Here is a 19,134-nt window from a genome sequence, read left to right as displayed (position 1 = left end):
CAAAAAAAAAAAAAAAAATAGTGCACTACAACCTTGAACTTCTGGCCTCAAGCAGTCCTGCTGCCTCAGCCTCCCAAACTGCTAGGACTATAGGCATGAGTCACTGCGCCCAGGCAATACAGTTTAGTGTAGTTTTTGAGTCAGAGTCTCACTCTGTCACCTAGGTTGGAATGCAGCGGCATGATCACGGCTACCACAGCCTCCACCTGCTGGGTTCAGGAGGTCCTTCTGCCTCAGCCTTCCAAGTAGCTGGAACTATAGATGTGTGCCACCACACCCAGCTAATTTAAAAAATTTTATTGTAGAGACAAGGTCTCGCCACGTTGCCCAGCCTGGTCTCAAACCCCTGGGCTCAGGCAGTTGTTTTGCCCCCGCCTCCCAAAGTGCTAGGATTATAGGTGTGAGCCACTACACTAGCCCTATATATATTTTTAAATATGGTTTTTGGCTATTATGAATGGGATCTCAAGGTGGAAAAATGTGAACTTCTCTGCAAGTCACTCAGCAAACAAAAGGTGATGAAGTATCGTGCAAAAAAGCACTGAACTAGAAGTCAGGAACTTTCATCTCACTCCTAAGTGTGTACTTAGGCCAATCTCTGGGTCTTGGTTTCTACATTTGTAAAATGATCTCAGATAAGCTCCAGGTCCCCATAGTTCCAGTGTGCTCAAGCAGGTCAACCCTGGCCCTTACCTGAGTCCCTCTGACTGGTGGCAGTCCGGGGCCGCTCCAGCACAGCAGTGGCACATGTGATGATGGCTTGGATTCGAACGTCATTGTGCATGTCTGCCAAGCTCCGAAGCAGGCTCTCTACCGTCTCAGGGTGCCACTCTATGACTATGCCAAGTGAGAGAAGTGAAAAAAGAATGCCTGGTTAGGGGTGGCTGGGGGACTGCAGTAGGTGGCAGGAAGGCTGCCTTTTCACAGGACAGTGCAAGTACAACCTGAGCTCTGAAAGATAGAGTTCCAAGATGGGGTCTTTAGGATTTTGAGATGGGGTCTTTCTGTTATTTTTCTGGGAATCCACATACCCCCTCAGGTCATTCCCAGAAAAACTTCCCCCAGTGGCATTCTGTATTCTGTTTTTCTGCTTAAATAACTTTTCATTGTAACCATCTAGGAAATAAAAATCAATAAAACTAAATGGTTAAGGCACTTTGTTTTCAGACACCTGGTTTGGAATCACAGTTACTAGCTGTGTGAACTTGGATAAGTTATTTAAACTCTCTGTGCCTGAGATTTCTCATTGGTAGTATGGGTATACTAGAACCCACATATTGAGTTACTTGAGTTAAATGAGCTAACTGGACAAAGTATTTGGTAAAATGCCTGGCAAGATAATGAAGGTTCCATACATGTTAATTATTGTGGTTTTCTTTTTTTTCTTTTTGAGTTGGAGTCTTACTCTGTCACCCAGACTGGAGTGCAGAGGCACAGTCCCGGCCACCGCAGCCTCGACCTGCTGGGCTCTGGCGATCCTTCCACCTTTGCCTTCCAAGTAGCCGGAACTACAGGCGCGTGCTACCACGCCTGGCTAATTTTTTGATTTATTGTAGAGACGAGGTCTCGCCAAGTTGCCTGTGTAGGTCTTGAACCCACGGGCTTAGGCAATCCACTCGCCTCAGCCTCCCAAAGTGCTGGGATTATAGGCATGAGCCACTGAGCCCAGCCTGCAGTTGTTTTTGATCCCTCCATGACCAGTGTTTGAGCAGCATATTTTGTCTTTCCCTTCTTGCACCATTTATTGAGCATAAATTCAGAAATAATTAAGACAGGGTTCCTGCCTATGAAAAATTCTCAGTGTAGGTTGTTTCCACAAGTTGCTGAAGTGATACCTGCCCGTGCAAAAAGCACCACATGAATGTCCAGTAACATTTCTCTTGTACCCTCTGTGAAAGGCTCTTAGCTTAGCTTATCCAGCCTTAGTTGAGGCAGCTGGATTTTCACTTCTTACAGGGACTGAACACTAGTCTAACATGAGAACAATGGTGCCAGGACCTCCCTCACTCACTCAGGGCCCAGGCCGTCTTCCATTCCCGCAGCATCCTCCGCAGGACCACCAGTTCCCAAGGTACATCCTCCTCCAGTGGTTTCACCTGCCTCTTCGACCCCCGGGTCTTCATAGGCATGTCCTCCTTACCCACTGGCAGCAGCAGGTCCTTTGCCGGGGTGGGCAGGGCTGTCCAGCGCTGGGCTCCCTTCACGGGCCTGCAAGCTGTGCAACATGGCCATGTGAGGCCTGCTCACCCCCGCCCCACCACCCTGCTGTGTGGGGGTCCAGCTTACCTCCCATTCCTGTGCCTGACTGACACACCAAGGCAGAGCAGAGCTCTCCAGGGGGAACTTCCCATGACTGTAAGGACTGAGTGTAAGTCTCACAGGGAATTAGGGAAAGTCTTGACTGCAGACACTGTAAACCATGTTGGTGATGGGAGGCGGAGCTGAGACATATATAAACCTTTGTATACATTTAATAAATCTTTAGGATCACTAATATGTTTATATGTAACAAGATTTGCTCATAAACTTCAATATTTGATGTATTGCAATTTAGAGTGTGATTGGCCCTTGATTCCTGATGTATTGTTTTCTTTTTAATGTTTTTAACTTCAGAGAAGGAATGGTGCTACAAGCTGTAAAATTTTAAAGCTTTTAGCATCTCCGAATTTTTCCTAGTTATGATAACAGAAATTTGAGAACAGAAGAAATCATAAATATTGTATACTGTTATAGTTGTATATAGTTGTTATGTTTTCTGGACTTAATGTGCTTCATGGTGTTTCACAGATTCAGAAAGCCTCTTCCTCAGAAGAGAAGATGTGGAGAAGGGGAAGGGGAGACAGATAAAAACATTTTCAAACTTATTAAATCCATTATTTGCCTCATTGCCTGTCAGTGCCATGTTCTTATTAGTCACTGTCAGCCATTTCTATTTTTTCCAAGATGTCACTCCAACTCCAACACCTTTAGATTTACTCTGAATCAGTTATTTCCTCTGAGCAAGAAGGGCAATGCCATTTCCTTCCTCTCATGTAAAAATAGCCCTGTCAGACTGCAGGGCAGTTGGCAAAGGTCCCATGCCACACACCTCCTCTGAGTGGCCCTCGCCAGCCTGGACATGGGGGCAAGTGCTCTGCTGCTCTGTGGGCTCGGGTGCGTGCAGCCAAGGCTGGGGAGCTACCTCGGCAGATCGGCACGCACTCACTGCCTGGCCACCGCCCTTCTCTCACCCACTTGATGTCTCTCCTGACAAGGTGAGAAATAGCATGATCAACTCCATCTCTTCTATATCCCCTGCTCAAGGAGTTAAAGTGAATTTGTGGTGAGAAACTCTTAGATTTCTGATGTTCAACCCCTAAGGGGATAAATAAGTACAACTGCCAACATTTTTTGACTTCCAGTCTTTGCTAGTCAAATAGAAACACAACTAGCCAACTTCCACACCGAAAGTCATCTAAAGAGGCTGGATGCAGTGGCTCACACTTGTAATTCCAGCACTTTGGGAGGTTGAGGTATGAGGATTGCTTGATCCCAATAGTTCAAGACCAGCCTGGGAAACATAGCAAGACCTGTCTCTATAAAAAAAAATAATGTAAAAAACAAAATTCCAGCTACTGGGGAGGCTGAGGCAGGAGGATCACTGGAGAGGGAGGTCTAGGCTGCATGAGCTGTGATTGTACCACTGCATTTCTGCCTGAGCCACAGAGCAAAACCCTGTCTTTAAAAAAAAGCCATCTAAAGGGAGCAAACAAACTCATTTTCTGTGGGATAGAAAGGACTGTGCATTTTGTTGGCAGAAACAACGGTGCCCTTGTGTCTGAGACAGGTGCCATAAAACCTGTGCTTGGTGTATAGGAATGGTGATCTGGACACACTAAACAGTTTTATGTTGTGACTCTGGGGGGAATTACAGGCTATATAATAATAAGTACACTTCTTGAAATTTTTGTCATTTTAAGGAACTCATCATCCAAGTTTTTAAATTCAGTCAAAATGAAGAGAAAAAGCCTCAATACCACATCTACCTCAGGAATTTTCCTGTTTATCTCCAGGTTTTTTTGTACCTAACTGTTTCCTGCGATGAGATGGCACATAGAATGGCTCTAGGCAGGTGTGTACATATTACCATTCTGATATTACTTCCCCGAGATCAATCTCATACTGATTTATTTAAGAGTTTACTGTGAAAATTCCTGCAGCATCTACTTATTAAGTGACTTGTTCTGGAAAAAAGCGGGTAGATGTCCACACCACTGGGGAGACTGCCTGGGAGGCAAGTAAGGTTGGCAGTGCAAACTTCTGTGAATACACTGGGGTCTGTTGAGGATTTGTTTTACATAACAGCTGTATTGAAGTAGAAATCACATACTATATAATTCATCAAATTAAAGTGTACAATTAGATCGTTTTAGTATATTCACAGAGTTGTACAACTCTGTGACTATAGCGCATTTGACTTTAGAACATTATCTGACTTTAGAACATTTCCTCATACAAAAGAGAAACCTCATACCCATTCTTCCCTCTTTCCCCACAGCCCTAGGCAGCCATTAATTTACTCTCTGTCTCTAGATTTGCCTATTCTCAGAGGAGATGATGTGTAAAATGAGGTTGGCTTATGGGAGGGTAGGATATTAATAATAATGCCTTGCATTTGTACTGCCCTTGGTGTTTTACAAAACATATTCACAAAATCGCCTCATCTAAGAATTGCCAAAGTGGCTTGCTGTAGGAATGATTAGTGTCTCCATTTTAACGAAGCAGCTGAAGCCCCAGAGATGCCAAGACCAAGCATGGGCTGTGCTGGGGGACTTCCTCTTCTGCATTAGAATGGGGGTCCTCAGCAGAGGAGGAGGCTGTGAGGGTTGGGGGAGCTGTCACAGCTGCTGCCATATATGCCCCCACCCCCACTCTGCCTCCCCAGGCAGCACTAGGGACAGAGGCTTGGGGTTGGTGGGAAAAGGAATGAGTCAGACTGCTGCCACTGTCAGCACCTTAGGGGCCCACCTGACCAGGGATACTGCAGAGAAAAGAGTCTTGGGATGTGAAGCCTTTTGGAGGATGCCACAGTTTGTCTCCTAAGCCTGTCTCTGGCCACCTCCCTTCCCTCTCTGCCTCAGAATGAAAAATGATGCATTTGTGAAACAGACACTTACAACAAAGGATAACCCGAGGGCCTGAGTAGGCATGGGCCTGGGTGTAGGGTGGGGGGAAATGGGCAGGATGCTGCATCAGGCATTGGACATGTGTCCCCTGTGAGCATTGAGAGGAATCTGCTGTATTGATTGTGACTGTTCCTAAACCACTTGGTACACCTAAGATCTATGTGATTTCAATGGAATGTTTTTATTTACACCTAGTATTTTATTATTTTATGAGATATTTTTAGTTGGTAGGCAGGGGGTTATCCAGACACTGGTGGTGCCCCAGCCCAGGAACTCGGGACCTTAAAGAAATAGCCTCAGTCTCAGAAGGATCCCTGTTATTGGCTTCCTGCTTACGTGCTTCAGGAATTGTCTGGGAGCTCCACTTTTCTGGTGTCTCAGGGAAGACCTTAGATAGCTGCTTGTTGTATTGATTGAGGTTTTCCAGGAAAATCTGGTCTCTCTCTGCACCAATCTGGTGGATGATCTGGACTTCATCTGTGAACGGACAAAAAAACAGAGTCCGCCAGCACCATCCCTGTCCCCCTGGGCTTCCGGTGACCAGGGGCAGACCCTGTTTCCTTTTGACCTGATCTAGACCCCTGGGGCCCGTGATTGCCATACTGTGGGCATCCCTTAGAGGTGACTGCTGCTTAGAAACATCAAGTGTAGTCACCATAGTGGGGGGAAAAAGGATGTCATAGTGAGTGGCCTCCTGGAGAAGCCCGTGGAGGCCTGGGAGCCAAGGGTGGTGTTTGCCTCCAGTGAGGCAGAACCTGGCCAGCTTACGGCATGATGAAAAGCTAGGCACCTAACTAACCCCGTCAGTCATGAGTATCTTGGTCAGAAAGAATAATTGTGTTAAATGCTTTAAGAAGCTGGGCTCGGTGGCTCAGCCTTAATCCCGCGCCTTTGGGAGGTTGAGGTGAGTGGATTGACTGAGCCCGCAGGTTCGAGACCCACCTGGGCAGGCGAGACCTCATCTCTACAATAAAATCAAAAAATTAGCCGGGCGTGATAGTGCACGCCTGTAATTCCAGCTACTCGGAAGGCTGAGGCGGAAGGATCGCCGGAGCCCAGGAGGTCGAGGCTGCGGTGGCTGGGAGCGGCCACTGCACTCCAGTCTGGGCGACAGAGTGAGACTCCAACTCAAAAAAAAAAAAAATGCTTTAAGAAGTCTTTCAGCTGACAGAAGTTAAGGAACAAACTGGGGGTTGGGAAGATGAAACAGTTTGGAACATGCAGTCCTAGATCAGGTACCCTGGAAGACCAGGTGTCCTAAGGATGACAGAAGGAAGGGGAGGTAGTAAGCATTTAGGAAGTACCTTCTGTGTGGCAGGCATGGGGCAAGAAGCATCATAGGTGCTTTTTCTTTTCTGAGTTGGAGTCTCACTCTGTCGCCCAGGCTGGAGTGCAGTGTGGCAGGCTCACAGCCATTGCAGCCTTAACTTGCTGGGTTCACGTGATCCTTTCCCCTCAGCCTTCCAAGTAGCTGGAACTACAGGCACGTTCCACCATGCCTGGCTAATTTTTTAACTTATTGTGGAGATGAGGTTTCGCCAAGTTGCCCAGGCTGGTCTCGAACCTGTAGGCTCAGGCAGTTCTCTCACCTCAGCCTCCCAAAGTGCTGAGATTATAGGCATGAGTCACTGCGCCTGGCCATATAGGTGCTTTTTCATTTGCCCTACTTGAAGTGCATTTTTGTTAAACATTGTTTTACAAATAAGGTACTTAAGACCCAGAGGGATTATATAATTTGCTGAAGGTTACTAAGAAGGGACTGAGCTAGGGCTTAAACCCAAATATTCCTGACTCTTAAACCTGTGATTTTTTTTTTCCAACATAGTATTCTCAGTGTGGAAATATCTCAAAGTAAGAGAAGGGAGAAGGGTGGACAGAGAAGACTGTGTTCTCAAAGTCTTGCTGGTTTTACAGTCCCACTCTTCATTGCCTCCTTAGTGAGATGGGGAAATACAGAAGGGAAAGAGAGGGAACAATCCCTCCCACCAGTGATCACTGTCTTCTCCTGTTCCAGTAACCTGGGATACCATGAAAGCTTGGGTCATCTGGGCCTCTCCTGCATAACCTCGCCTGTCCTGCCCCCAGCGACCTTCAATCTCTAAACCCCTGTTTACCCCTGCCTTCCCCATAGGGGCCCAGTTCTGTTACCAAAGTAAATCTCCTGTTCAAAGGTGTTGTCTGTGGCATAGGCAAACTTTCCAGCTCGGCGATTCACCTGCCGTGTGTAGCTCTGGTTCTGGGGCTGGCTGACGCGCCTCTTTTCTTTGTTTTCCTTGGTGGTCTTATTGTTGCAAGACACAGTTTCCATTGTCTGTGCTTGTGGGAAATAACCAGGCAATCTTGGCAGGGTAGAGAAGGGGAAAGGGTAGGAGATGGCCCCCTTGCCATGAGGTTGACAGCTCACTCCCTTCCCCTTTGAGCTCAGGTCCTGCACACAGAGCATCTGAAGAATGCCCATGTGTAACTGTTAGCCTTGCCCCCAAAAGCCTGACTGTGAGGAGTTCTCAGGGCAGGCTGGTGGTAGAGAACATGAGGCTGTTGGGAGAAGCATTCTGTTGGTGTGGACTGCCAGAAGGGCCATCTATAGCCACTCCCCATTGAGGGGTCCAGACCTTCTGCAGCCACTGGGCAGCAGGGTAGAATGGCCATGCTCCCTGCACAACCCTTTTGCAATACATGTACCCTCAGAGGTTACATGGATTTGGGGAGGGAGCCCGCCTCCTGCATTCCCTCATTCTGTAGTGTGTGGCTATTCAGTGTCTGTCCACCCAGAGGCCAGGCTGTGCCCTCCTTCAAGGAGCATGTCTGACGCTTTTACATTTTTACATACTAGCTCTTTGCAGAGTACCCTCAAAGCAGTAAGAGCATAATTTATATTTGTTTAATAAATGAATAAATAAATGGGTTTCTGCTTCTTTCTCTAGTGGGAATCAGGGAGCCCAATGGCTGCAGACTTCCCTCTAGTTTAAATGAGAAGGAAGCAGTCTGGGAAATATGTTGTCATCCTCTTCGCTTAAGTGACTTGGCTCTCTGTCCTGCAGCTAGCTGGTTTTGGGGTCAGTGATAAGCCAGTTCCTTATTCAGAGCAAGGCAGGACGAAACCTCAGGGCTATGAGTCTCTGCCTCCCTCACTCTACCATGGGGGCCTTTCTGGGTGTGCCTTTCTGGGAGACTGGGTCAGCAGTCTGATAGCTGAGTCTGCTCAGCATGGCTGAGAACTGACCCCTTTCGGAATTTGGTGATGTCTGAGGCATCTTTGGTTGCCATAACTAGGGTGTTGTGATCTTGTGGGTAGAAGCCAGGGATGCTGCATGCCTGGGGCAGCCCGAATAACAAAAAGTTATGCAACCCACCATGTCAGTCATGCAGACTGGGAAACGAGCTTTGAGGAGCTCTCAGAGCAGGCTGGCAGTGGGAACATGAGCCTGGTGGGAGAGGCATTTTGAAATCAGGAGTGTTCACCCCCTGGGAGTCCTTGAAGAGAGTAGGGATGGCAGGGGCCCCCTGGGACTCTGGCCAGCCTACCTGTAGTACACAGGCAGCAGCAGCTCTGGCTTCTTTTGTTCCTGAGGGGGCAGAAAGACACTGTGGTTCTCAAACTCTGCTGTTTCCTCTGCCTCCAACTGTCTGAGGAGCTCCAGGTCACTGGCAGAGGTGAGCTCATCCCTGATGTAGCTCCAGTCGTACTGCTGGTGCAGGAAGCTCTGCCACTTGCTGGGGGAGGCCCCAGGTCTTTGCGGATGCTTGTTCTGGATCCATCTGGCCGTGCGCTTGTTCAGTTTTTCTAGCACAATGGCCTCCCATGCTTTGGCTTCCTTCTCAGGAGGCGGAAGCCAGGCTTCCCTTTCCTCCAGGTTCATATCTGGAGAGAATGGTGGGTCCGGTGTATCTGGGGCCCTGCAGGGACGGCAGATGAGGGGACACGGGGCCTCCTTAATAGTGTTTGCTGGCTTTGATGTTGTCAGCTTCTTTTCAGGATTGGCAGAGCTGTCTGTCTTCACAGGTGGGGAAGTGTCCCATGCTGAGGGGCCCAAGGAACCCAGGAACTTGGCACTGATGGGCTTCTCAGGTCGGGTTTTCCTGATCCGAGGCAGCTGGGTGATGCTATCTGTGCTGTAGAGGTGGTCAAAATTGTGCTGGCTGTAGGGAATGCTGGCTAGCCCTCGCTGCTGCGCCACCTCTGGGGAGAAGGTGAGGTCTGCTGCGGCCTTCTTCAAGTACTGGCTCTGGAGGTGGATGCAGCGCTGTGGGCTGAAGGGGAAGACCGGGGGCACGCTGCAGACAGAGGCACACTCTTCCCTGGCATTTGGTTTTGAGTAACCAAAAATCATGCCCCATCCCAGCCGTGGGGGAAGCGACTGATAGAAGCGATGGGAAGGAAAGGTCTTTCCTTTTTGGGTCCTAGTCATAGTGTTTCCCAGCCGATGCTTCTTTCTACACGGCCTGGTCCAGAAGCGAGATCTGGAGATATGGCCAGGTGCCTGTTGAGGGAATGAGAGGAGCTGATGAGAGCTCCAGGTTCCAGGAATGAGTGTCCCACAGCAGTTCAGAAAGATGCAACCTGGCCGGGTGTGGTGGCTCATGTTTGTAAATCCAGCACTTTGGGAGACCGAGGTAAGAGGATTGCCTGAGCCCACAGGTTTGAGTCCAGCCTAGGCAACTTGATGAGACCTCATCTCTACAATAAAAATAAAAAAATTAGCCGGGTGTGGTGGCACATGCCTGCAGTTCCAGCTACTTGGAAAGCTGAGGTGGAGGAATCACCTGAGCCCAGGAGGTCGAGGCTGCGGTGGCTGTGAGCATGCCACTGCACTCCAGCCTGGGTGACAGAGTGAGACTCAACTAAAAAAAAAAAAGGCTGGGCACGGTGGCTGGCTAAGCCTGTAATCCCAGCTCTTTGGGAAGCCAAATCAAGAGGATTGCCTGAGCCCATGGGTTCGAGATCAGCCTGGGCAACATAAATCACAAAAAAGCTAGCTGGGTGTGGTAGTGTACATCTGTAGTTCCAGCTACTTGGAAGGCTGAGGCAGAAGAATCACCTAAGACCAATAGGTGCAGGCTGTGGTGGCTGTGACCGTGCCACTGTACTCCAGCCTGGGCGACAAAAGTGAGACCTCAACTCAAAAAAAAAAAAAAGTTTTATTGTTGTTGCTTTTTCCTTTTGAAGCACTCTCTTGGCCTAATAACAATAGTTGACCTTTTTTTTTTTTTTTTTTTTTTTTTGAGTTAGAGTCTCACTCTGTCACCCAGGCTGGAGTACAGTGGCAGGCTCACAGCCACCACAGCTGGACCTAGAGGATCCTTTCTCCTCTGCCTTCCAAGTAGCTGGAACTACAGGCATGTGCCACCACGCCAGGCTAATTTTTTGATTTATTGTAAAGATGAGTTCTCACTAAGTTGCCCAGGCTGGTCTTGAATTTGTGGGCTCAGGCAATCCTCTCACCTCTACCTCCCAAAGTGCTGGGATTATAGGCGTGAGCCACCATGCCCAGCCTAGTTGACTATCTTTGAGTGCTTTGCTACAGGCTTACATAGGGAAGAAATTATCATCTCCACTTCTTATTGGAAGAAGCTCAGGCTCAGAGAGGTAGATCACATAGCCTATAAATGGAGAAGTCAGGCTTCAAACTCAGTCTGCTAGATTGCAGCTCTGGAACACGTAACCTGTGTTGTGCTGGCCTTGGCTCCTGCTCTGCTCACCACCACTCAGGTGTGGGCTGTGCCACTCCCAGGGGCAGGGGGTTCTCCTCATGCATGAGACCATTATTCTGTCTCCTTCTGTCTCATTGGTGCTAACTCCTGCCCTGTGCCCAAAGGTGCCCCCATAGACCAGATCTGACTCGTTTCTTCTCCCATAACACCCAGCACATTCCCTTTCTGTAAGCCCTGATTTATCCTACTGTCTTCTAGGAATGAAACCTGACCTCGTGGTGTTTCTTTCTGCTAAAGGTCAGCTTTCATCTAGGTCACTAGGCCAGAATTGATAACCTCCCTCAAATTACACAAATGATTAATATGCTATCCCTCCAGGACTTTTTGCACATAAGACTAAATTTATTTTTATTTAATTTTATTTTTAACATTTTTTTTTTTTTTTTTTGTAGAGACAGAGTCTTGCTGTGTTGCCCAGGCTGGCCTTGAACTTCTGGCCTAAACTGATCTCCCGCCTTAGCCTCCCAAAGCAGTGGGATTACAGGCATGAGCCACTTTGCCATAAGACTAAATTTAGCCATTTCATCTCTTCACAACCATGGAGACAATGTTACCCCAAGGGCACTCAGTATTTAAATAGTTGGACTAGAAAAATTAGGGCAAAGGTAGAAAGTAGTCACAAGTTGCTATTTTTCCTGAAACAGTGGCTTTTTTCACTGGTTGAAAATGAACAGTCCAGATGAAAGCAGCTTTAATGTTCTTCTGCCTTGTATTTTGCTCTAATGAAACATATTCCTAACACATCAGTGTTCCTACCACTTCAGTGTATCAACCTCTTGCTCCTAAGGTCAGGGGCACTTTGATCCTAAACCCTTGAAAAACAGGATGAGGACTGATTTCACCCCAAGTTAATTGCCTGTAAGGAGTGATTTAGGGTATCCCAGATATATAACCTTTGACCTGTGCCATAAAGAATCTTTGGTTACAGTGCCAATGCTCCAGGAAGAATATTATATTATTATGATCAGTTTTTTTTTTTTTGTTTTTTGAGTCGGAGTCTCACTTTGTGCCCAGGCTGGAGTGCAGTGGCATGTTCTTGGCCACCCCAGCATCAGCCTGCTGGGCTCAGGTGATCCTTCTGCCTCAGACTTCCAAGTAGCTGGAACTACAGGCACATACTACCACGCCTGGCTAATTTTTCAATTTATTATAGATGTGAGGTCTCGCCAACTTGCCTAGGCTGTTCTCAAACCTGTGGACTCAGGCAACCCTCTCACCTTGGCCTCCCAAAATGCTGTGATTACAGACTTGAGCTACCATGCTCAGCCTCGTGATTGGTTATTATAAATTCTCATGGAATTGTCATTATTGTCTGATATGATGGTTTACGGAGAAGATAGAAAACACACAACAGGCCCATTTTGAGAAGGTGTGCAGATAGGACAAGGTCTAGTCCAAAGAGGCTTGTTCTGGTTTATCCTTGTCTTGGAGTCAGAAGACACATATGAGACCAGATTCTGTACATCCCGGCCATTTTACCTTGGGCAGATGATTTAATATCCTTGGTTTGCCAATGTGAAAATAAGAGTTTGATATCTGTTCTAATTTGGTGTGACTTGAAGTTCGGAATTGGAAATGTATGAAATTTATTTTCCTTTTTTTTTTTTTGAGTTGGAGTCTCACTCTGTCCCCCAGACTGGAGTACAGTGGCCGCTCCTGACCACCACAGCCTCAACTTGCTGGGCTCCGGCGATCCTTCCGCCTCAGCCTTCCAAGTAGCCGGAACTACAGGCATGCACTACCAAGCCCAGCTAATTTTTAAAAAAAATTTATTGTAGAGATGAGGTCTCGCCAAGTTGCCCAGGCGGGTCTCGAACCCGCGGGCTCAGGCAATCCACTCACCTCACCCTCCCAAAGGTGCGGGATTACAGGCTGAGCCACCGAGCCTGGCTGAAATTTATTTTCTAGCTGCAAAGTATTATGTAAATGTGAGGAATTAATATTACTGACTGAGAGGATGGACCTTATCCTTAGAAGGCAGGCCTCTAGGATCTACAGTTAGATCACTGGGAGTTTAGGGAAAAACTTAGGGGTATTCGTGCACTAAGAGAGGGCACTTAGAGAAGGAAGAAAGGACTTACATGTGGAATTCAGAGACTCATGTTATCCAAACTGTTACCTAACTAGCATGGCAAGGCAGAGCCCTCACTCCCAGAAAACAGTCCTTCAGAATCAAGAGCAGAGTGGCAGGTCCCAGGCCCTTTTGTACACTGACAGCATAAAGATTAAATATGTCAATCTTGGCATAACAGCAGACAAGGCCCTGTAATCCAGCAAGCAGCAACCACCAGTATTATCTCTACTCTTTGAGAAACTTGGGTTGAGGGATGGGAGCGGGGTTGAAGGGTTAGGCCACATGCCTCGAGTTGAAACCCGGTGACCTTTCTAGATTCCCAACTGTAAAACATGAACGTCTTCTCCTGCCTTTGATATTTTATGAATATAAGAACCCAGATCAAAATGGGGAGTCTCAGAGATTCCTATTTAGTTCCACTCTTCTGTTCACCTTCCCTCACCTGATCTGGTACCTTTATTTTGCACAAGCAGATGAAGTCAGTTAAGTGTGCTTAAAGGAATAATATCTTGCTTTTTACCTTCTGTTATTGAAACAGGAAACTGCTTTGGAAGAAAAGGTCAAACAATAATAAGCTGTAGCATCAGTATCTTCTGAAAGCGTTTTAAAAGATAACACACTCTCATCTTCATCCACAGATTCTGATTCTTACATTCTAAGGCAGGTCCAAGAGTGTGAGGTCAGCTTCTGGGTTAGTGCTTGCTCAATATGGTTTGAGGACCTTCTGCTTCAAGGTCACTTGAGGAGCTTCTTAAAATGTAGACTCCAGATGCCAGGCTCGGTGGCTCAGCCCGTAATCCTGCGCCTTGGGAGGCTGAGGTGAGCGGAATGCCTGAGCCTGCGGGTTTGAGACCCGCCTGGGCAATTTGGCGAGACCTCATCTCTACAATAAATAAAAAATTAGTCGGGTGTGGTAGTGCACGCCTGTAGTTCCAGCTACTTGGAAGGCTGAGGCAGAAGGAGTGCCGGAGCCCAGCAGGTTGAGGCTGCGGTGGCCGGGAGCGGCCACTGTACTCCAGTCTGGGGGACAGAGTGAGATTCCAACTCAAAAAAATAAAAAATAAAAATGCAGAATCCACCCAGAATGTCAATTCAGTAGGCTGCAAATGAGGCCTAGAAATCTTCATTTTAACAAGCTCTCAGGGGTTTTTATACGCATTAAATTTAGAGAAACCATAGCCCCATAGGCTACCAGTGGAGTGTATGAAGGAAGCTTGGTTAGTAAGGAGAGTGGGATTAGCAAACATAGCCTCCTAACCTGGCTTGTTTTAGTCCCCTTCTGCCTCTTTCTCTTTAAAAACTTCCCCTCATTTTCGCCCTTCTACTTTCTAATTTCCACTTCTTGCCATGCACTCACATAGCTACACAGCTGTCTCCAGAAATTACTCTGGAGACATCCATAAAGATAACCTGTTATAACCTCTTCATTTATAGATTCTAAAACCAGGGCCAAAACTGAGATCCCAGTACTGCTTAGTACTGAAACTAAAACTGATCTTGACACCCGATCCAGAGTCTTTTCAAGATGTCAGGCTACCTCTCATCCTTAGGCTGATGCTAATGAACTCCTTTAAGTCACTGGCAAAACAGCAGAGCTTTGAAGTTACCTTCAAGAGGCCTCGCAGCACAGTCCTCAAAGGGAAGCAAGTCTCTGCATCCTAAATCGTCCTTGGTTTCTCAGCTTTCAGAGCTGTTTCTGTGGGTCACCAAGCAACCAGCTCTGCAGGATTCCACGAGTCTGTTCATAGAACCTGTGAGTTCGGTTAGGATGTCTCCAGCTATTTATTAAATGTCCTTTTTAAACTGAGCTCTGAGGAATTACATCACATTTATTGATTGATGGTTTCATAGATTTCTTGGTCATTATTTGAAAAAATAAACCTCTAGATCTATGCAGCTCAATATTTTTCCCCTCGGGGGTTTATAAATCCTGCTGAGGAAAAGCAAAGCTGGGAGCCCAGGAACACTGGCTTCTAGAGGCATGCTTCAGATTCCCAGGCTGACCAAACAAACACAAAGCAGGAGCTGTCTTGGGCCTTTCCCACTCCCCTTCATCTCCTCTGCGGCTTCGTCTCCCTTGTCCACACAGTTCAGTTGCATTTTCCTTGATCCCCATGCAGATCCTGCCTACATTATCATCCATTAACACTGTTTTTACAGTGGGACTCTTCAAGTCCTGTGTTTCTTTCTTTCTTTGTTTTTTGAGTCAGAGTCTCACTCTGTCACCTAGGCTGGGAGTGCAGTGGCATGCTCACAGGTACTGTAGCCTCGGCATGCTGGGCTCAGGTGGTCCTTCTGCCTCAGCCTTCCAAGTAGCTGGAACTACAGACATGCACCATCATACCCGGCTAATATTTCTTGATTTATTGTAGAGATGAGGTCTTGCCAAGTTGTCCAGGCTGGTCTCAAACCTGTGGGTTCAGGCAATCATCTCACCTGGGCTTCCCCAAGTGCTGGGATTATAGGCGTGAGCCACCGCACCCAGCTAAGTCCTGTGTTCCTAATATTATAACTTCAGACCTGCAGAAATACTAGTCATCAGGAATCTCCTTGTGAAACAAACTAATTTATCCTGACAGAAGGAAAGATTTTTGGTTCTGAGGCTGTGTCTGGGGTTGACCAGGTCGTGCTATTCAGATGGCTGCCATCCTTGTTTCAGGCAAGGCTGGTGGTGCTGACTACCTGAGCACTGACTTGAGTGTCTGGGCTCAAGCTGTGCTCACACCCTTGGACACCCACAAACATGTAAAAGAGTACATTCTCTTGTATGAAAAGACTGAAAGACTGAAAAATTAAATATTAAAACCCTGCTAAGGTGGGAAACTCTCTTGAGCCCAGGAGGTCAATATTGCTGTGAGCTGTGATAACGCCTCTGCACTCTAGTCTGGGCGACAGAGCAAGACCTTGGTCTCCGTAAAAATAAAATAAAAACCCCGTTGAAAGTTCCTCAGAAGCCGGGCTCGGTGGCTCAGCCTGTAATCCCGCACCTTTGGGAGGCTGAGGTGGGTGGATTGCCTGAGCCCGCGGGTTCGAGACCCGCCTGGGCAGCGAGACCTCATCTCTATAATAAATAAAAAAATCAGCCGGGTGTGGTAGCGCGCGCATGTAATTCCGGCTACTTGGAAGGCTGAGGCGGAAGGATCGCCGGAGCCCAGCAGGTTGAGACTGCGGTGGCCAGGAACGGCCACTGCACTCCAGTCTGGGTGACAGAGTGAGACTCAAACTCAAAAAACAAAAAACAAAAAAAAAAAAGAAAGTTCCTCAGAAAATTAAACATAGAGTTACGATGTGATCCAACAATTCTACTTCTGGGTATATCCCCAAAATAATTGAAAACAGGGATTTGAACAGATAGTTTACACCCATGTTCATAGCAGCATATTCATAATAGCCAAAAGGTGGAAATAATCTAAATGTCCATTGATGGATGAACAGATAAACAAAATGTGGTATATACATACAACAGAATGTTATTCAGCATTAAAAAGGAGTGAAATTCTGATGTATGCTTCAAGTACATGGATGGCCCTTGAAGACGTTATGTTAAGTGAAATAAGCCAGACACAAAAGAATACAATATGATTCCACTTCTATAAGATACCTAGAATAGTCAAAATCATTGAGATAGAAAGTGGAATAACGGTTGCTAGGGGATAGGAGGAGGGGCGAATGTGGAGTTAATGTTTATTGGGTAAAAATTTCAGTTTAGGATGATGAAAAAGTTTGGAGATAGATGGTGGTGGTGGTTGTACAACAGTCTGAGTGTACTTAATGCCACTGAATTGTACACTTAAAATGGTACTATGTAAAAAAAACAGAAAATAAATTGTTAAAATGGTTAATTCTATGATTGTATATTTCACTGCAATTTAAATAAAAGGCAAAATTCTTACTTAAAGCTATTTAGATTTTCTTATAGAAATTCTGGACAAAGAAGAAAATTAAAACTACCTGTCATAACTCAAGGTCTAATTAACAATAGTTTAAGGTAGTTTTTTTTTTTTAATTCTCTTTTTCTTTTCTTTTCTTTCTTTCTTTCCTTTTTTTTGAGTTGGAGTCTCACTCTGTCGCCCAGACTGGAGTGCAGTGGCCGTTCCCGGTCACCGCAGCCTCGACCTGCTGGGCTCTGGCGATCCTTCCGCCTCAGCCTTCCAAGTAGCTGGAACTACAGGCGCGTGCTACCACGCCCGGCTAAGTTTTTTTATTTATTGTAAAGATGATGTCTCGCCAAGTTGCCCAGGCGGGTCTCGAACCCGCGGGCTCAGGCAATCCACTCACCTCAGCCTCCCAAAGGCGCGGGATTACAGGCTGAGCCACCGAGCCCAGCTTCTTTCCTTTTTTTTTTTTTTTTACAAGACAGGGTCTTGCTTTGTTATGTTACCCAGCCTGGCCTCAAACTCCTGGCTGCTAGTGCGCCTCCTGAGCAGCTGGGATTATAGGGGCCAGCCACCATGTCTGACTTCCACTTCCTAGCTATGTGATCTTCAGCAAAGCAGTTAACCTTTCTGGGCCTTAATTTACTCCTAGGGTTCTTATAAGGATTAACAATCAGCTATTATTGTTTACCTTCTTTAGTTCCTGAGACTCCTATGCACAAAGTATGCTCGAAGTATGTCATGGGACACGTACAAAAGTAATTGGAGTTACAGAGAATTGGATGATTCACTGGGACATGAAAGCATTTGGAACTGAGTAAAAGGCTTGTCTTGAGGGTTGCCTTATTGGGAACAGAGGCAAACACAGGTTCTGTGAACTTGACACCTGCATATTTGCAGATTTTTCTAATAACAAATATATTAAATTATGAACGTAAAATCAGGTACAAGGCCTTGGAAGGGGCTGAAAGTTTAATGAAAAACTCACTTCTGTTTGGAACCAACGTGGGAAAAAGCTGAGTGTGATGGCTTGTACCTGCAGAATAGAGGGAGGTTGAGGCAGGAGGAGAGCTTGAGGCCAGAACTTCCAGACTGTAGTGTATAATGATGTGCCTGTTTCTAGCCACTGCAACAGCGAGACCCTGTATCTTAAAAAAAACAACAACGGAAAAAGGTGAGAAGTACAGGATGAGGGGGAGATAACGTTTGTCTAAATGGAGCCAAATGAGAGCCTACTATAACAAAATAACCTTTACCTTATGTGGCTGTTTTTACACCTGTCATAAACGAAGCTCATCAGCTCACACAGCTAATAGATGGGACTGGTGCAGAGGGCAGGCGTGTGCAGGTAGGCAGGACAGCTAGCATAGCTTAGGTGAGTATCTTACAGGCAGGTATAGCTTAGACAATCGGAACCCTAACCCTAACCCCTTAAACCATACCTGCACTGATGGAAACCCAGGCCGACCTTGGAATATAGGGCAGCTGGCTGCAAAGACTGCAGACAAGATGGTAAGGAGTTACCAGAGACTCGGAGGCATGGTGTTTTCATTAAACTAACTTTTCGTATTATCTCAAAAGTTCCTCATCACACAAGCAAGCTTAGGAGTAAAACGGTAAGAATTGAAACCTGTCATCAGTAGCTTGTACCCATGTTACACACAAAGTTTAGCTTAGCAATAGGTTGCTTAATCATTGTTTTGGCTCGATATATATATATAACAGCTACGAAGCATACGCAGATATGCTAACAGCAAGTGGGTGCCTTTCCCTTAAGGCACCCGGGGTCTCCCTTGAACCTGAAGGGCTTTTTTTCTAATGATCTGTACTTTAAATCTCTGCGACTCGCTCTGAAATTGCTTTCTGCGCAAGACAAGGACCTATGGAGCAACCACACTCCACGCTTCTTGGCATCCCAGGGAACACAAGCAAAACCCTAGGGGGCGGGGTTACTACCGTGTGAATTCCTCACACAGTGACGGGACTCAACTGCAGGCCGCGCCTGCCTCCTCTCGGAGTTGCGAGCAGGAGACCGCGGCGGCGGGTTCCGCCAGCGCAGCCGACCCCGCCCACTCCGCGGGAAGCGGCTCCCGGCCCCAAGTGGGTCTCCACGCCCGCGGTTTGAGGCTCCGGCCTTTCTGGCTCGACCCGCGGGAGCCCGAGGTCCCTCTCCACGCCCGCCCGCCGGACCTGACTCGGGATGGCGGCTTCGGGGCTCGCGGTCCTGCGAGAGTCCGGGCTGGGCCGGCAGGGCCTCAGGGGCTGGGCGCAGGCCCGGGGGCCGCGGTGGAGGCCGGACGCCCGGATC

General features: G+C 47.1%; 1 protein-coding gene across 1 annotated transcript in view; it reads right to left on the bottom strand.

Moving 5' to 3' along the window:
• Window positions 1-9,574, bottom strand: part of HEATR4 (HEAT repeat containing 4) — a 42,866-nt gene extending 33,292 nt beyond the window's left edge. Inside the window, 5 exon segments of the mRNA XM_008070676.1 lie at window positions 694-837; window positions 2,012-2,215; window positions 5,502-5,642; window positions 7,314-7,504; window positions 8,691-9,574. Coding sequence (XP_008068867.1) covers window positions 694-837; window positions 2,012-2,215; window positions 5,502-5,642; window positions 7,314-7,504; window positions 8,691-9,574 — 1,564 coding nt within the window.
• Window positions 9,575-19,134: the final 9,560 nt, after the last annotated feature.

Source organism: Carlito syrichta, unplaced genomic scaffold (assembly GCF_000164805.1).
Source record: "Carlito syrichta isolate Samal-C Ts95f unplaced genomic scaffold, Tarsius_syrichta-2.0.1 Scaffold313910, whole genome shotgun sequence".
Classification (NCBI taxonomy): Eukaryota; Metazoa; Chordata; class Mammalia; order Primates; family Tarsiidae; genus Carlito; species Carlito syrichta.
This window is presented reverse-complemented; position numbering and strand designations above follow the sequence as displayed.